Source organism: Haliaeetus albicilla, chromosome 14 (assembly GCF_947461875.1).
Source record: "Haliaeetus albicilla chromosome 14, bHalAlb1.1, whole genome shotgun sequence".
NCBI lineage: Eukaryota > Metazoa > Chordata > Aves > Accipitriformes > Accipitridae > Haliaeetus > Haliaeetus albicilla.
Window position 1 is genome coordinate 15,731,412 of NC_091496.1, and position 17,976 is coordinate 15,749,387.

Below are 17,976 nucleotides of genomic sequence, written 5' to 3' on the forward strand. Positions count from 1 at the left end.
TGTGACTCACTATTCGCATGGACCTCATTCAAGATGCTACATGTTATATTAGGCACTTCATGTTAATTTAGAAATGCTGGAGGAAATATCTTGAAGTTTGACTAGTTAGAAATAGCATTGGTAGCAGATGGACAAGAGAAAATACTGTAGGAAACTTGACTGTGTGATTCTTTGATTTATTGCAAGCATGTAGTGCAGGCTGAGCAAGGTCTTCCAACTCTGGCAAAAGGTTTTGCCATTGAGCTGTATAGCTGAGCACAGACCCGGTATTTGGTATGTGTTCATGACTATCAGGCAGTCTTTGGAAAATTTCAATCTATACACTGAAAGTAAGAGTAGGTAATTGGCCTTCATGAGCAGCCCATATTGAAACAGACTGTCTTGGCAGCGCTCCTAAGACTCCGATTTAGTCAGTCCCCACCTGATGAACTGAAGGCCACCTGCCTGATAATTAAGAGGAAACAAGCTGCTGGATTTTATCCAGCTTTGGATTTTTAGGCTGGTGTCCTGAGCACTTAATGATTTGTGTTAGGTAGTGGACCACTCAAAAGTTGTTACCCCATAAATCTGGTAGATTGGAGGGGAATTTCTTCAGTTTTTGGTTTGTTGCATGTGAGGAAGTCTCAAGAATATTCATGTCTCTCTGATTGCTAGACCTTTTTCCTGAACATACATACTTTTATTCCAGTTTGGATAGCATTTGTAATGTAAATGCTCTATGTCTAAAATAGTAATAACACAGAATTGAAAGGTATCAGGCATTCTGTGTATTAATTTGCCTAATTATGCCTAGATGAAGTTTCAGTTTAGTGACCCTATCAGGTGTAGGCATTTCACAGATGCCTTCTTTTTGACAGTATCATGAGAAATGATAGACCCAGTGATCATGCTTTGTTCCAAATTAGCTTATATTTAAAGTAAACTTAACTCCTTGAAATAATTTTAGGGTTTTGCACAAATGGTGGATCTCAGCAGCAGGGCCAGTTGGTATTGCCTTATTACATCATGTGTGGAATCGGATAAATTTTATCTCATCTTGTTGTGCACTCGGATAGAGGAGAAAGTTGATCTCCTTTCTCTGGGTTGTTCTTCAGTCCTCATGTTTACTTACAGCTCTTCAGTCTCATCTTCCATGTGGTCCAGTCAAAACCAGGTCTAGAATAATATGGGACTTGATAGTTGCAGGCATCAGAGACCATGACCAATTATTTCTCATTGCAACCATTGCACAGGGTTGCTTTTTTTAAAATAAAAACTACTTATGAAATTGGAATTTTGGGGTGCAGGGCTCTCTCGCTAGTTCCTCCTGCAGTGGTAGGAACTTGTGAGACGTTAAAAAATGGGTTTTCATGTCAGAAACTTTGGAGGTCCAGTAGTATTTGCGGTCTAGTTTGGAACTACCACCTGCTGTGCACGGAGTGTCTGTGCACCATGTTTCTAAGCTGTGTTTAGTAGATGAAGAGAAGTACATCCTGACAAAATGGAAAAAAATCTCACACTGCCATTAAGTCATCTTAGCAATTTTCATACAGCTAAACCAGGGAAGTGACATTCTTTCTGTATGAGGGGATGGGCATAGCTGTTGTAGTTAGGGATGTTTGTAGGGATGTATGGCATGCCGACATAGCTACAGTGGCTAGGTATGGTCTGGTTTAGTGCTCCAGCCTGATAGTCATGCTGGCAAAACTGTAGTCTTGATTTGCCCTGAATGGGATGAAGAAATATTTCGACAGCTCTTTTTCTCTTGTAAGATTCTTTGTAATATGCTTTATGACTCGGGGGTTCTGTGCTTTGGAAAGGGTACACACATACTGTTTTTCCTGCCATGTTTTGAGTAGAATACATTATTTTATGATTATATATGAATTTTTATTCATTTCGTGATTGATAGCTTCTTATTTCCTGATACATCAAGGGAATAGATAGAGCATGACTAACATTTTTTTGTCATCTTACAAGTACTAACTGTCTGATAATTTTCATTTTAGAATTAATTCATATCTGGAGCGACTGTATTTCTAGTTTTGAATATAAAACATATTTACTAGCTGAAAACCAGAAAATTGACTTTACTTGGAGCAATGAGTTAGAAATTATAAAAGCTTGCCTGTTCTTGCTGACAAAGCAATCCATCTAGAGTTGTGTGCAGTTTTCAGTGTTTTTTAATAATGCACTGCCTTTTAGCAATTCAGATTTTTCCTACAAATACTTTGTGTTGATGTATTTGGGCTTGTTTGTGTTCGTGTCCATCTTGGGGAATTATATGTGAAACATAACCCTCAGTTGGAAAAACTGAATAAAAATAGTTGCACTTAGTTGAGCTTATGGAGGAATACGTACAGTGTTTGTATCACTATTTTTTAATGCCATAATTATGCATGGGATGAAATAGATCCCTGAGGACAGTATTAGGACTGCTTTTTGAGCAATGATGTGAGTATTGCATTCAGCAGTGACACATAGCAAAATGTGGCAGGGCATTTGAGCATGATAAAGTCACCATGTACTGTGTACCATCGGGAGTGTGGAATGAGCTGGAGAGGTAGAAAAATAAAATACTGAACACTATGAGTATTGCAGCCACCAGCAGTGGAATGGTTCAGAATAATCGTCTGTGGTGCCAGTCAAGCCTTAGACAAAGGAGATGGGGACCACAGACTGTCTCCCTGGAATATATGAAATGAATAAAGAAGGTGTGGTATTGCATGAACAACCTGTAATCATCATCAGATGATGTATTTCTTTGTTTTCCAAGAAATATGGACTAAATGGAGAAGTGAGGGAACCAGTCTTGCAGCTTGTTATAACTAATAGGATTCGTCTCAAGAGGGATAGGATTTATCTCAGCCAATTAGTCACATTTTTAATTGATCTCCTCTTAATCTGGACATGTAATACAGGTCAGGTGAATCACTTCATAAATGTTTCTCTCCATTGACTGTAAGTGGAATCCTGATGACTTCTGCAGATGGGTATGTCTACATAAGAGGCATCTCATTTAGTTTTAGATGTTTTATGTCATTGGGATTCTGATGTGCCAAACCCCAATGTTCATGTCATGAAATTTAGTGGACCATAGCAATGTCAAAGACTATATTGCAAGAACAGATGTAAAATGTATCAAGTTTTTCTGTGAGACATCTAGTGGTGTGCACTTAGAAATTAATGTATTACTAGACTATAAAGTCTGTAAGACAGGCTACTGAAGTAAGCAGTGAAGGAAAGGAAATTCCATATTTAAAAGCGCGGAGCCACAGCATTGGTATAATCTTTAAGTTGCAACCCAAATGAAAGATGCATCCTTGATTATGGCAAAAAGATAAGCCAAGGCAAAATAAGTACAGAATTGTAACCAGAAGAGTAAGTTTCTCATCACAGATGACAAGAAGAAATAATTTTAAAATTTGGGCAGATGGGCACTAGTCAGGAGAAACTGCAGTTCTTAAATATATTGTCTGTAATCAGTGATAAAGAAGAAATATTTAATGAAGGCACCTGCTGATAATAGTTCATGAGACTGACTGAAATGAGCTTCTAGTGGAGAATAGTGAAGTTAGAGCAGAGACACTAGATGACACAGAAGACCTCAGGAACATACTCTCTTTCTGGACTGATCCTGCTTCAGGCTTTGTGAAAAGGACTGAGAAGATGATTCAGGATGGGCACAGATGAGGCTAAATTCAGTTTCTTTTGTGTGGTCTGGAGGACTGTTAAATGTTGAGCCAGGCTCTCTGATACCTGTCAATTCTGGGGTAACAACATCAAAGCTATTAAATGAAATTTATGTTTTGTATAATTTTTTTCATGTAGAGGTTTTACTGGAGGTGAGGACAAGATGTAACTGTACCTCAGGTTGAGACAGACTATTCATACACCCAGCAGCACACTATACTGTAATACAGATTTGTTGACTCCCATGTAATCAGGCATGCACTAGGGCACAGAGGCTGATACCAGCTGAAAAAAAGTGGTGATTTACATTAATGATGGGTTGTGGTGCTTACTTGGCATGTTATTATTGTTGCTACTTAAATAAAATCCCCTAAAGTTTATTTCAGACAAGATTGAAATAACTATAGTACCATAAAACAGTCGGTAGGAACATTTTGTTTATATAGAGGTAAAATATTATAGTTCAACCAATTGCAGACTTCCTTTTGTGGGCATTCATAATTATTTGGGACCAAATCCAGTTCCTAGTAAACTTGGTAGGAATCTTTCAGTAGGTTCCAGAGGGACTTGTATCAAGTTTTTAAAGATGCCAAGTTTTGTAAAGTTGACATTTTAGTGTTTGCTCGGTGCCCGATATGGTGAGGACCAAGAGTTCCTTTGGGACTCCGCATAATATATGCAATGATATGCTTTGCCATGAAATTGTCTTAACTGGATGGGCTAATGAGGAGCTTAATAGGTCAACCTGGTCACTACTTTTAGAAGTTGTTTGTATAATAATATAGGAAATATGGGGAATAAACAAGAGGACCTGAAATCTTAATCCATGAGCAACAGTGTGACTGAACTAGTATAGCAAAGACACACTGGGAGGACATGGAGGAGGAAGAGGCTGTTGCTGTTGTATATTGGGTTCAGACACTTGTGCTGTGACCCAGCTGTAGAGGGAGTTGGGCATACTGATGCTCTATGAGTAATACTAAAACGGGAAAATCTCATGGGCTCCGTTGTTATGCAGGCATTGCACAGACCACCAAACAGATCAGGTAGGTGGCCACTTTTATTGGCAGAGTACAGGTGATGGTGATGATGGGAGATTTTAATTAATCAGTTATCTGTTGGAAACCAATAAAGGAGAATACCAACTGCCCAACATGTTTTGCAATGCACTTACAACCAAATTTTGAGACAGTGGGAAAAGCAGTTCAAGGGGAAGCTATTCTGTTTGATACTAACTCTAAGGGAGAAACTGTTCAAGAATAGGGAGAGAAAAGGCAGCTTGAGTGAGAATTACCCTGGGATGACAGAGCTCACATTTCAGGAAGGGAAAGAGGCTGAGTAAAAGAATCAGAGCAGGTTTCAAGGGGATATGAGAGAACTGTGGGCATTATCTCTTTGGAAAGGAGTCTGCAGAAGAGAAGTTAAAGGAATTTGTTTTTCACCAAAGAAGAAATATAAAGAGAAAAAATGCAAACTGAGACAGTGCAAGAGAAGGACAAAAAGCATAGTAAAATAAATCTGTCTAAAATATAAATATCTCATTTATATCAAACACATGTAGAAAATTAAAACTAGTTTGGATTATTCAGAACAAGTGCAAAAGAATAGCAAAAGATATAAAGGAAAAAAAAAATCAAAGAAGCCAAGACCAAAAAATGTGAACAAGAAAAGGCTGTGTACAAGAAAGAACATGAGGAGTAACAGAAATTGTTCGGGGGGTATATTTCTGGTAAGAGCATGTTCCAGGAAAGTGTTGCTCTACTGCTCAACAGAATGTCGTGGTTTAACCACAGCCAGCGACCAAGTACTATGCACCCGCTCACTCACTCACCCCCCCCCCCCCCAGTGGGATGGGGGAGAGAATCGAAAAATAAACCCCAAACCTCATGGGTCTAGATAAAGACAGTTTAACAGGACAGAAAAGGAAGAAAATAATAATAATAAAAGAATTGGAATATACAAAAGAAGTGGTGCACAATGCAATTGCTCACTACTTGCTGACCGATGCCCAGTTAGTTCCTGAGCAGCGATCCCCCCCCCCGAGGCCAACTCAGCCCAGTTTATATACTGGGCATGATGTCACATGGTATGGAATGCCCCTTTGGCCAGTTTGGGTCGGCTGTCCTGGCTGTGTCCCTTCCAAATTCTTGTGCCCCTCCAGCCTTCTTGCTGGCTGGGCATGAGAAGCTGAAAAATCCTTGACTTAGTCTAAACATTACTTAGCAACAACTGAAAACATCAGTGTGTTATCAACATTCTTCTCATACTGAATCCAAAACATGACACTATACCAGCTGCTAGGAAGACAATTAACTCTATCCCAGCTGAAACCAGGACATAGAAGCACATCAGTCTTCACTAGCGGTATTAAGACCATATGGAAGACAGCCTAGAATAATACTCAGAGAGTCCTTAATGTATTAGGTGTTCCCAGGTTACCTTTGCCTGAGACACGCTATACTTGGAAATTGGCTAAATCAGTCTCAGCCCTGTTAGCAATTACCATTGAGAATTCGCAATTACAATTGAGAATCTGAAGAAGAAAACTGAGAGTGTGTGAAAAAAACAGAAAAATAGAAAAGCTGATCCTTAAAACAGTGGGGGAGCTATGGAGGGATGAGGCCTATCACCGATTTCCAGATCATTTTTGTTCCTACAGAAATTACAGACAAACATTCAAACATTTTGTAAGTACCTGGAGGAAAGCAACAAACAGTAATCGGCATGGGTTTGTTGGAACTATCTAATACCCTATAATGAGAGATTAAAACTTGTGGATGAAAGAAAAGGAGCATATGTCCTACATTTTCACTTTAAGAAACTTTTGAATGCTGTGTGGTGGTTTGACTCTGACTGGATGCCAGGTGCCCACCAAAGCCGCTCTATCACTCCCCTCCTCAGCTGCACAGGGGAGAGAAAATACAAATTGCGGGTCAAGATAAGAACAGGGAGAGATCACTCACCAATTACCATCACAGGCAAAACAGAATCAACTCCGGGAAATTAGTTTCATTTATTACTAATCAAATCAGAGTAGGGTAATGAGAAATAAAACAAATCCTAAGCCATCTTCCCCCCAACTCCTCCCTTCTTCCCAGGCTCAACTCCACTCCCGATTTCTCTACCTGCTGCCCACCAGCAGCGGCGCAGGGGGATGGGGAATGGGGTTTGGGATCAGTTCATCACACGTTGTCTCTGCCGCTCCTTCCTCCTCAGGAGGAGGACTCCTCACTCTTCCCCTGCTCCAGTGTGTGGTCCCTCCCAAGGGAGACAGTCCTCCATGAACCTCTCTGTGAGTCCTTCTCACGGGCTGCAGTTCTTCATGGACTGCTCCAGCATGGGTCCCCTCCACGGGCTGCAGTCCTTCAGGCACAGACTGCTCCAGCGTGGGTCCCCCAAAGAGTCACAAGTCCTGACAGAAAACCTGCTCCAGCGTGGGCTCCTCTCTCCACGGGGCCACAGGTCCTGCCAGCAGCCTGCTCCAGTGCGGGCTTCCCACGGGGTCACAGCCTCCTTTGGGCATCTGCCTACTTCAGCGTGGGGTCCTCCCCGGGCTGCAGGTGGAGATCTGCTCCCCTGTGGACCTCCCTGGGCTGCAGGGGGACAGCCTGCCTCACCATGGTCTTCCCCACGGGCTGCAGGGGAATCTCTGCTCCGGCGCCTGGAGCATCTCCTCCCCTCCTTCTGCACTGACCTGGGGGTCTGTAGGTCTGTTTCTCTCACATCCCACTCCCCTCTCTGCTGCAGCTTTCCATTCTTAAATATTTTCTCCCAGAGATGCTACCACCATCACCGACTGGCTTGGCCTTGGCCAGCGGCAGGTCCGTCTTGGAGCCGGCTGGCATTGGCTCTGTCAGACATGGGGGAAGCTTCTAGCAGCTTCTCACAGAAGCCACCCCTGCAGCCCCCCCCACTACCAAAATCTTGCCATGCAAACCCAATACAAGCTGTCTTACAGGACTCCCCTATAAACAAGCTAGGGAACATCAAGCAGTGTCTCAATGTAAGTTGCATGGGATATAGCTGCAAGAATGGTTGGATAAGGTAACCGCAAGCAGCTACTGCTGTTTCACTGCCGTGTGTGTACCAGTTCTGAGCATCACATTTCAATAAAGATAGGGGTAATTGGAGAGAGTTCAGCGAATAGCAATAAGGATAGTTAGAGAGCTGAAAAATATGACTTGTAAGGAAAAAATTGAAGAACCAGTATTATTTATCCTAAAAAGTAAAACATAGGTAGGAGCGAAAAGTTTTCAAGTCTGAATAAAAATAATAAAAATATTAAAAAAAACCCCACCCCAAACCAAAACAAAAAAGAAACAAACAAACCCCCCTAAAAACCCCAAACCACCTTGAACTTATACAGATGAAAGGAATGATGTGCTCTTGGCATCCAGTATGGATAGCTTAAATTCTAACAAAGAATTAGTTTAGACATAGGAAAAAAAATGCTGATATTAAGATAAGATCACTTAGAACAGGTTATGTGAGAAATTTGTAAGTATATTAGAAGTCTTTTAAAACACAGAAAGTATGTCCAAAAATGATACAAGTGTAGCTTTATTTCACTGGCAGTTTGGAGATGACTTGCTGTGGACCCTATCAGTGGTAACTTCTGTGATTCTCTGTTGAGTGTGTGACGTTACTGCGTATTATTACTGTGCCACACAATGCATTTTCTGTTCTTAAATCTTGTGAAACATTATTGTACTTTGAATTAAGATTATACTTTTTTTTTATTTCAGTGTGTGCAGAAGCTTACAATCCTGATGAGGAAGAGGACGACACAGAATCTAGGGTATTTAATGCTTTGAGTCAAATACTTTTTTTTTTCAGTTCTCAGGCATTAAATTTAGGAAGAAAATAGGACTGATTATATAAGTTATGTAACCAGCATTACCATTCCTTTCCAAAAGTATCCTTATTATAATATACTTTAATAATCTGTGGGGTTTTCATGTTAAAGGAACATTTAAAAATTCTCTGTAATAGTCACCCATGTAGGACCTGATATGAGTATTACTCTAAATTACCACACCTTTGATACTTGGTCTGTTAAGGAAACGTTTTTGTGCAATTATATTTGCCCGGAGAGTACCTGCTCCTAAAAGTACTTACTTGGTGTCCTCATAATCTTGCAGTAGTTTCCTCAAGTTTTTCACAAGGCAGAAAAAGGTAAATTTTAAAATCGCAAAAATTTTCAGATGTACAATGCAATAGCTAATGAACTGTATTTATTTCTTTTACTTATGTCACCCTTTTAAAGGCATTTACTTAGCTTTTAGTATGAAATAGTGTAAGTATGACTTTTAAAACAAGCTTAAATGTTTGCATTCTACCTAATTTTTGGCTTGTAAAACTGTCAAAAAGGTTATCTTATAGTATCACAGCTTTAAAACCTCGAATACCTTTTTAAGCATATGAGTTGAATGAACAACTTGACTGATACTCACATTAACCAGAGATCAGTAATTTAGTATATCTCTGGCTCACCGGGATAGTGTCAAGTCTGTTGTTTACTCTGTGAAATTTCTGATATAAATTTAACGCAGATACTATTTCACAAAATGTTCTTTGGGAAGTAGTCATGGTAAATGGCTCAATGTAACAGTGGTGCTTTTTATAAAACATGCACGCTCCAAACATGGATAGAGAGTAGTATAGTAATGCTTATGCAGCAATAGTTGAGATAAAGGTATCCAGAATGGCTTGCAGAAGTTAACTGGATTCTACAAATGTGAAGATCATGTTAGCTTAAATAGAGCAGTGCTTCATTTGCTAATGCTATGGTGATATAATGTTATCATTGAGCGTTTATTCAAATCCTAAAGATTTTGAAATGAAAGTGTTATGAAGCATGGCCAAAATATTGTGTAAAATGCTTAGCTGAATTAGCTCAGTCCTTCAGCTAGTGCTGCTATATGATAACCACTTTAAAGTTTTTTCTATTATATCCCTCAGATTATTCACCCTAAAACAGATGATCAAAGAAACAGACTGCAGGAGGCATGCAAGGACATTCTTCTTTTTAAGAACCTAGATCCGGTAAGAGACTCATTGTAATGAACAACATTTAGCAGTGCTGCTAAGAATTAATTCTCTTGAACTTTTGAACAGAAGTTTACAGATTTGACTTTTGTAAGCTTTCATGTATGCTTTCTTGACGGTTTTATAAACTCCAGAAATGCCATTTTTATAACTGATATGTTATATATATAGAGCCTTTTGTTCACCACCATGAATGACAGTCTTGAAGTACATTAATATGATTTTAAAGTACTGTATTTTCTTATTTTAAATCTTCTTGCTGTACATTGATATATATAAACTCATCAGTTAACTGGAACATTTAAGTTGTTTCTGCCAGTTATTTTTTATCACCCAGAAGTGTGCTGACTGCTCCATCAAAACCTAAAATTACCCCCAAAGCCTACAGTTTAGCTATAGATGTAATTGAACAAGCAAGTTATAAAACAGAGAGAAAGAGAAAGGCAATAGCGAGGTGTTTACATTATTATTTCACTTAATACGGATACCGTAAAAATGCTACAGATCATCTTCTATGCAGGTAATTTCCTTCTACTGCCTATAAAAACAAGTATGGGCTTTTAAGAAAGCTTAAATCCATTGAATGAATGATCTGGATCAGATGAAGGTGATGCTACAAAAAAGCACCAAGTTTTTTAAGGGAAAAGGCGAGTGTATCAATCAAAACATGCATACTGAGGTTGGGATGACGCACAGCACACCAATTGCTTTCTCAAGAGAATTGATTCAGTGCTGTCAGGGGAGGGAGCATGAAAGAAAGGGAGATAATTATGTAGATTTTTAAGCATGAGAACAAAAAGTTTTAAATTTGATTCAAGAGGGAGCTAATGGAAACACCAGCCTGCAGCTCTGTTTGAAAGTCAGGTGCTGTTACAGAGAATGCAGGTTAATTCGTGCTGTGGGTTTCCAGCTCCTGCTTTTGTCTGCACAAAGGCTGAGCCCTGACCCTGGGTGTCTGTTCCCAGAGAGGCCCTGAGGAGCAGTGAGCCGCAGACCCCCAGCTTTGCAGAACCCTAGAGTCAGAGCTATAGGAGGGCATCAAAAGTCTCAACGTAGGTGCTAATATGTGTGCATTCTTGGGACACTAGGGTTCCTGACACAGATTTCCAAACTCCTCCTGGGATCTCCAAGTCTTATTTACACCCCTTTGCTCAAATTGTCCAGTGGATTAAGAACAATTCTTTCTCCTTTAAATCCTTCACAGACAGCATTCTGGAAAGTTGAATAAAATAATTTTTGTAAAGGAGTTTTTCATTATAATAACTTTACTCATAAAAGGCATTGGAAAGCTACTGAGCTCTGAGGATAGCAAGGGCATTAAAACGTAGCCTTCTTCAGTCTGGCTTGCTCCTTCTGTGGAGCCAAGATCTGTAGTCCCCAGGGTACTTCTCCCACTCCTCCTTCTTGTTCTGCTGCTAGGCAGTGACTCAAGAGCTGTGCCACTGTAGTTGCAGTAATTTAAATGTTCCTATTCCAGCTCTCCTCATCACCTCTGCCTCTCCACCACACAGCACAAGAGCATGTGGTGCCATCTGCTGCAGATTGCTCTCTGGTCTATTAGCAAAAAAAACCCCTTCATCTTGGAGAGAGGTAATATCTTCAGCTGTTAAAGCTAAAGTCTCTGGAACGAAAGTCAAGCTGTGTATTGATAGCATCTCTCACTCCTACTGTTTTTTCTTTTCTTACATTGAACTTCAGCCTCTTTCTGCTATAGTTCTGTGTATGAAAAACATTGTTTCAGAGGTCAGTGAATCAGAGGGGAAGAGACCATGTAAAGCACTTAATGGCTTTTCCCTGATGGCCTTTTAGCCAGGTATCAAACACCATTCCTAGATAGGGCACCACTCTGAAACATACCATAACAAGCCCTAAGGCACCATCAGAATTGCATGCAGTACATGATGCTAAATGCAGTTCACATTTTCCTAAAACTTTATCCCACCCTAACACCCTGTGTTTTAATTTGAATGGAAGGATAAGATAAGGGTATCATTAAAGCAGAAGGAGAAGTTGCAGTAGCTAGGAGTGACTTACAGTACTGCTCAGCATTTTAATTAAAGAGTCCATCTGAACAGACAAGAGCTTTCACATAAAAGAAAAACAGCAGAACCATTTGAATGTAAGAAAAAATGAGAGAGAGGAGAAAAAGATAACCTTCAAACTTTGGGACAACTTAGGACTTTCTAAACACACACAACACTGTCTTGAGCCTGCATTTACCTGATAGCAGTGTTTGAATATCAGATAGGTAAGCTTCTGGAGAAGTATTTATAAATATCAATATTTTGCATATTGGCTCTGATGGAAAATACAGCATGTTATAAAGGAACACTAGCACTGGTATAAAATTCCCTAAGCAGCACTCTGTGTTTTAAAGGCCAACTCTTATAAATTCCGTAAAGTCTGTGAAGTTACTTGAATTATCTTCAGACTTTCTTTAACTTCGTGGATTGCTGAGGATGTGACTGGTCAGTTAATGTCAGTTGAGCAAGGCACTCCTGAGATAACTCCCTTAAATAAAAAGCACTTTAAAAAAATCAATATTTTAGCATTTTTTTTACCTTTCTGGGGGCTTAATCACGTCCTATCTGGTTGCTGTCACTCAATATCAGTTTTAGCTAGTGTGTAACAGTATTGAAAAAATTACTAGAAGAGAAGAATATGGATTGAAACATGCATGTGCAACAAGATGAGGGGAAGAGGTTTTTGCAGAGCTCTGTGGCTGCTTTTTAGAGGATCATATCAGGAAAGAATCAAGAGAAATTCCAGGAGCAGAACTGTGTGGATGAGTGAATTAAAAGAGAGCAAGGTGCATTCAGATGTTTGTTTCCCTCTCCCCACACTATTAATCTAACCTATGTTAGATTAACCCATTCCTCTCCTAAAGCACCTCTTCCTGTTATTCTTCCCAGAAAACCTCTTCCTATTAGACCACAGTATTATTTATTGTTCTTCTTGATTGCCTGCCACACCATTGCTCAGAAACCTAGTATTTCTTTTGTTCTCCCAGGATTGCCATAGTGTGTCGGGCTGCTTGTGCTACATGCATGCACAAAGCACGTTACCACACCTTCTCCTTCGTGCTCCAGATGCTGGAGGTTACTGGCAGTGGAATCAGAAGCTGCATGCCTTCTTTCTCCTCCACTTTCACTTTGTATAAGCCAGGAAGGAGAAAACAAGATGATGACTTTGGGCCATTACTGGGGATAAGCCCCAAGTCGCTATCCCTGGACTTTATTCAGCCTAGCAACTCTTTTATCGCTGGGAGGAATAGCAGCAGCAGCTTATCTAGTGGCCAACACAGCCTTCTATCCTTTTTACAATGCAATTCAGAGAAGTTGTTCTTTTGGGTTTGTCTTTTGAGAGGAAACTTTACTGAAGCTGATTAACAGGCTATTTGGTTTGTCTGTTCTGGGCTAGATATGCCCCATAGGCCAGCAGTTAGAAAAACCTGTTGAACCTTTTATCAGAGTAGCAGGGGTGGCGCAGGGGACTGATACCATCAAAGGTGTGCTGCACCCTTGCACTTGAAGTTTGAATGCTTTATTTCACAAAAATCCAGAAGCATTGTTAGATCATCTATTCTGTTTCAGGGAAATTTTATTTTGGAGAGCTTTGCCCTGCTAATGCTTCTAGAGAATATTTCAAATAAGTCTTGACCCTTTTCTAAAAGGTAATAAATTATACATATTCTTCACAAATATGCAAGAGCAATTTCTGGGCATATTGCCACTCAGGTACCTGGGGAATTATTATAAGAGAGCACAAATATTGATTAATCAATTAGAATTTATTAACTTGAAAGAAGATTAAAGAAAGCATAATGCAACTGTTTTATGAATAGTGGACTCTCATACTTAGTGCCAAAGCATTCCTTGAAAAGTGCTACTAACAGAAGAGTCTCATAATGCTTTTACGTTCTTAAAACTTTTGGTGAATTAACGGGAATATATATACATATATATATATATATGAAAGAACCCAGAATGCCTGAACATGTTAATACTCTGCCCTCCTAGATGGCACAAAACTCTTTGCAAACTAATGGGTTCCCAAACAAATAGTACTGCACTTAATCCTCCCTTTTTTCCTAAGGCAAAATTAATGCTTACATCAGATCTAGCAAACAGTGATTCTCTCTACCTTGCCTATAATCAGTTAGTGAAGATGTTCTGCAAAAGAACTGCCCAATGTGAGGTGCCTTCAGCTTAAGAATTTTGGAAACTCTTTGCAAGTCTGAATTTTTTCTGCTATTTTTTAGCAAATTGCTAAAAAGTCAGCTAACTTGCTCAGAGGGACTAGTTACAAAATATAAAAAGTGTTACTGAGCCTAACTGACAGGCATGCGCATGATATTTGAGAGGCAGAATACTAACTTAACATGTAACTAGATGGAGGAAGGTTAAGGTAAATTCTCAAGGAAAATATTAATACTCAGAAATACTGATTATACATAAAAATATAAATTAGATTCTTTAATAGTAAAAAATGTGTCTTTTGATTAGTTTACAAGTGCATATTATACAAGGGATCTAAACATTATGAATTGGATCAATAGTACTGCTGACATTTATATCAGAGTTCCAGGGGAGTATATATACATGGTTTTGTTCTGAAAAACAAATGCAGAGAGCTCGAGACATGAATTCTGTAATTTCCCTTCCTCTCCAAGGTCATGACTTGTTGATTAAGAACTCCTTTTATTCCCATAGTTTCCCTGCCTATGTTTTGTTGCCTTTTTCTATGTCTATCTTTATTTTTTTTTCTTCTTCCTAATCTGGTATTCTGTCTGCTTCATTACCCTCTTAATATCATGCTGAGCATTAATTTGTTGATATTTAATATTGCTCATAGCGAGGATAAGTTGGCCAACAGGTTGCTATTTTAACTTGGGCTCATCTTAGCGAAATGGTTGTAGCAGTAAAGAATAAAGTGGTTTGTGAACTTGATTTGGGGCAATGGAAGAACTGCGGATTCACTTTGTTCATATGATAGTCTTATGGCTGTGTCTCAGAACATTATAATTTTTACAAGTCATATAAAATAGGCAAGTCTTGTAACTACTATTGTGTTGAAGTGCAAGGCAATCTGATGCCTGCTTAGGTTATGCAGGATATCTTGGATCTATAAGGGAAATTAATTCAGATTTCCTGTCCAATAGGGAGCACTCCAGCAGCACACTCATCCTTCTTTTGGGGAAATTCCCAAAACATATATAATCCAAATGTATCATTCAGTACTTTTGGGATTTACTGGATGCAGCTTAACAGTTGTTGGATTTTACCAGCTCCTGTCAAATGCCAGATTAAGATTGTCTTGGTTTGCTGTCAAAAGCCACGTAATTTTAATTGTACAAATGTAGCTGTGCCTTCTATATCCTGAATACCTTTTCTTAAATAGCGGGAAATGATATTTTTCAGAAGTTACTTTTTACATTTGTCATTGTCATGACTTTCAGTGATGATTGTGTCCTACTTTCCATTTTATATACAGTGCCTTCATTGATTCAGAATGGTTAGCACTTTATCAGACAACAAACATTTGTATCAGCAATTCAAACATTGATGCTTCTCAGAAGCCCCAGTGTTTAAGAATGTTTGAGTTTAGTATGGAGAATTTGGTTCTTTTTCCTTTGCAAAATGGCTCACAGTAAATCTGTAAACTGATATTAGGAAGACATGTACCTGGCACAGCAGTAGCAAATCACTTGGTGGTCTGGCAGTTAAAAGAGCCATTGGCATTTGGGAAGGACATGTCATGGTCTGCCAGCTCTCCTGAATGGATCAAAATCTGTCTCGCAAGGACATACGAGTGACTGGATTTTTAATCTGTGTGAAATGTATACTAAATATAATGCAGTTTTAATTATACTCAGTGTCCTTTATCTAACTGATTATTGTTTTTTCAAGAAATTGTCTTGAGATGTAATTGCCATGTTTGTTTTGTTGACTTGAAAGAAATTGAGGCTAACACACTATTTTTGAATAATGCAACATACGTCTGGAGGACAGTACTTTGTGTGATACAAAGTTTGTGTTTGGAGAGGTATGAGTAATTACTTGCAGTTTTTCACTTGACCTGACAAGAAGGATGGAATCGGACACTGTTCCAAGGGGATGTCCTTGGTAAACCAGTTATCATTACTGTCTGGGGCTTTGTTCTGCATCTTGTGTCATGTCTTTTGTTTGTAACTGATTATAAACATGCACATGGCTTTGTACATTTCAGATATGAAATGGCAATACATCAGGCTTATGCATGTCTTACTTATGCATGGGTATCACCACAGACCTAGACTCATAAGGGTACCTGGTATCTGAGTTTCACTTTATGCACAGTAAAATATTTCTTAACTCTAACAGAATGATTCATAAAATCTCTGCTTACGTGCTATGCTGTTCATAGGCACCATGATAACTACCAGAGGTATTTTTTGACATTAAAGTTCTGCTTCAATGCTTGAGGTTTATGTGGCCGCTATGGGATAAAGGGGAAGAGAGGGCAACTACTTTTTGCCACGGGTGTGTAGTGTTTAGAATACTTAGCACATGAACACTGTCAGAGAGCATCAGGCTTCTAGTGAAGTGTTGATGAAGAGCATCTATGTTGCTGCCGTGGAGGAGAGAGAGCTTGCAAAGCACAGCAAAGAGGACAAACTAGAAGAGACTTTGCAGTTGAGGTAGGTTGTGCAGATGGGAGTTTGAAGGGGAACTGGAAACAGTGTGCAAGATAGTGTAGGACTGCTAGAGTTGGTGCAATGACAGTGATGATGGGCTGCAGGGAGTGCTCCCTAGCACCAGCTGCACCAGCCAACCATGGCACATCTAGAGGTTTCAACCCAGATCCATAGGTAGGATGTAACCCTGAGGTCTCAGGCTGCTGGGAGTGGCAGGTGTCTCTCCTGAAGGCTGGGGAGCAATGGTGTCTTCACCTATGGGAGATGTGCTGTGGTTAGAGTGCTGAGGTGCCAGCTGAAGGAACTGCAGAAGGACCTGAGAGGGACCGCAGAGCATCAGGCAGGACAAACAGTAGCTTGACGGCATCTTTCTAGAGTCCACTGAAGAGACAAGAGTGACTTTCTACATCAGGTGGAGCACCAGTCTGTTGACCAGATTTGCTCTCAAGTGGTGCCATGACAGGATAAGACACAATGCGCACAAACTGAAATACAAAAAAATCTGTTTAAGAAAAGCCTTTTTTACTGTGAGGAGGGTGGTCAACTGCTGGAACAGATTGCCCAGAGGGGTTGTAGTGTTAATTTACATGGTTTAGGACTAAAGAGCTAAGAATACATGCTAACTGGTTTTTTACTAGTTATCAGTTATCGTCACATGCCCTTCATATTAAATGTTTCCTTAGTTCAGTATTTTGAAGGCTCTAATTACAGGGAAAAATCTAATTGATTGACTAGAAATACAGATTTTGTTTGTCAGGAAACTAAGAAGGATGCCCAAAGGCAGAGTTTGACTGACTGCAGTAGATTTTTACTCTTAAAATTTTCCATTTTTTTCACCTTTCTTCAGTTCTGTAATTGGTAACCACAAGCTAGATGAGAGGACGTTCTCTGTCCCTGAGGCCATGCAGTGCAGTATGACATATATACATACAGCTAAACTCCCTTGCACCATCCTTTCTTCCTAGCCCCACCAAACCAAGCAACTAACCAGGCTGGTTTTACTTATACTGGGAAGAAGCCCTGGCTCAAGCACCCCTCCAAGCTATGACCGGGGTCTGTCAGGAGGGGAGTGATAGTTGGCACAAGCCAAAATAGTACCAGCTGTGCTGACAATTGTGCCAAGAGCAAACCAGCCCAGACTACACCATGTCAGTGCTTGAGTCCATCCCCTGGTCCTGTTGAGTTTGTACTTCATGGTTGTAGTCTCTGATTCTGACTGATCTAAAAATGCAAAAGGCCTTTACTCGCACAGTTCATTTAAGTTTGTATAAAACCAGGGTAGGTACCATCTTGGTCTAAGTAAGAGAGGGAAGAAAACCACTTCTCCACTTCAGGTGATATGAGAGGATATCTCATGGTGGCTGATGCTGATAAGGGAGCTAATGGTCCTTTGCACTCCTGCTTCCCAGCAGTTAAATCCACACTTGAAAGCAAGGGTGATTGAGACAGTAATGATGGCTGTAATTATGGCATGTTTATTCACTTGTCTAGTAAATTATTTTGTGAAATCATGCTCTTGTCATTAAAGTCCAATTGTTAGAAAGACTTTTTGAGAGAAAGGCAGTAACTACACTTCAAAA

The 17,976-nt window shown here is 39.7% G+C and overlaps 1 protein-coding gene across 1 annotated transcript in view; it reads left to right on the forward strand.

Moving 5' to 3' along the window:
* Window positions 1-17,976, forward strand: part of PRKAR2B (protein kinase cAMP-dependent type II regulatory subunit beta) — a 97,859-nt gene that overhangs the window by 66,225 nt on the left and 13,658 nt on the right. The window contains exons 3-4 of the mRNA XM_069801842.1: window positions 8,418-8,470; window positions 9,634-9,717. Of these exons, the coding sequence (XP_069657943.1) occupies window positions 8,418-8,470; window positions 9,634-9,717 (137 nt within the window). The remainder of the gene's footprint in view (window positions 1-8,417; window positions 8,471-9,633; window positions 9,718-17,976) is intronic.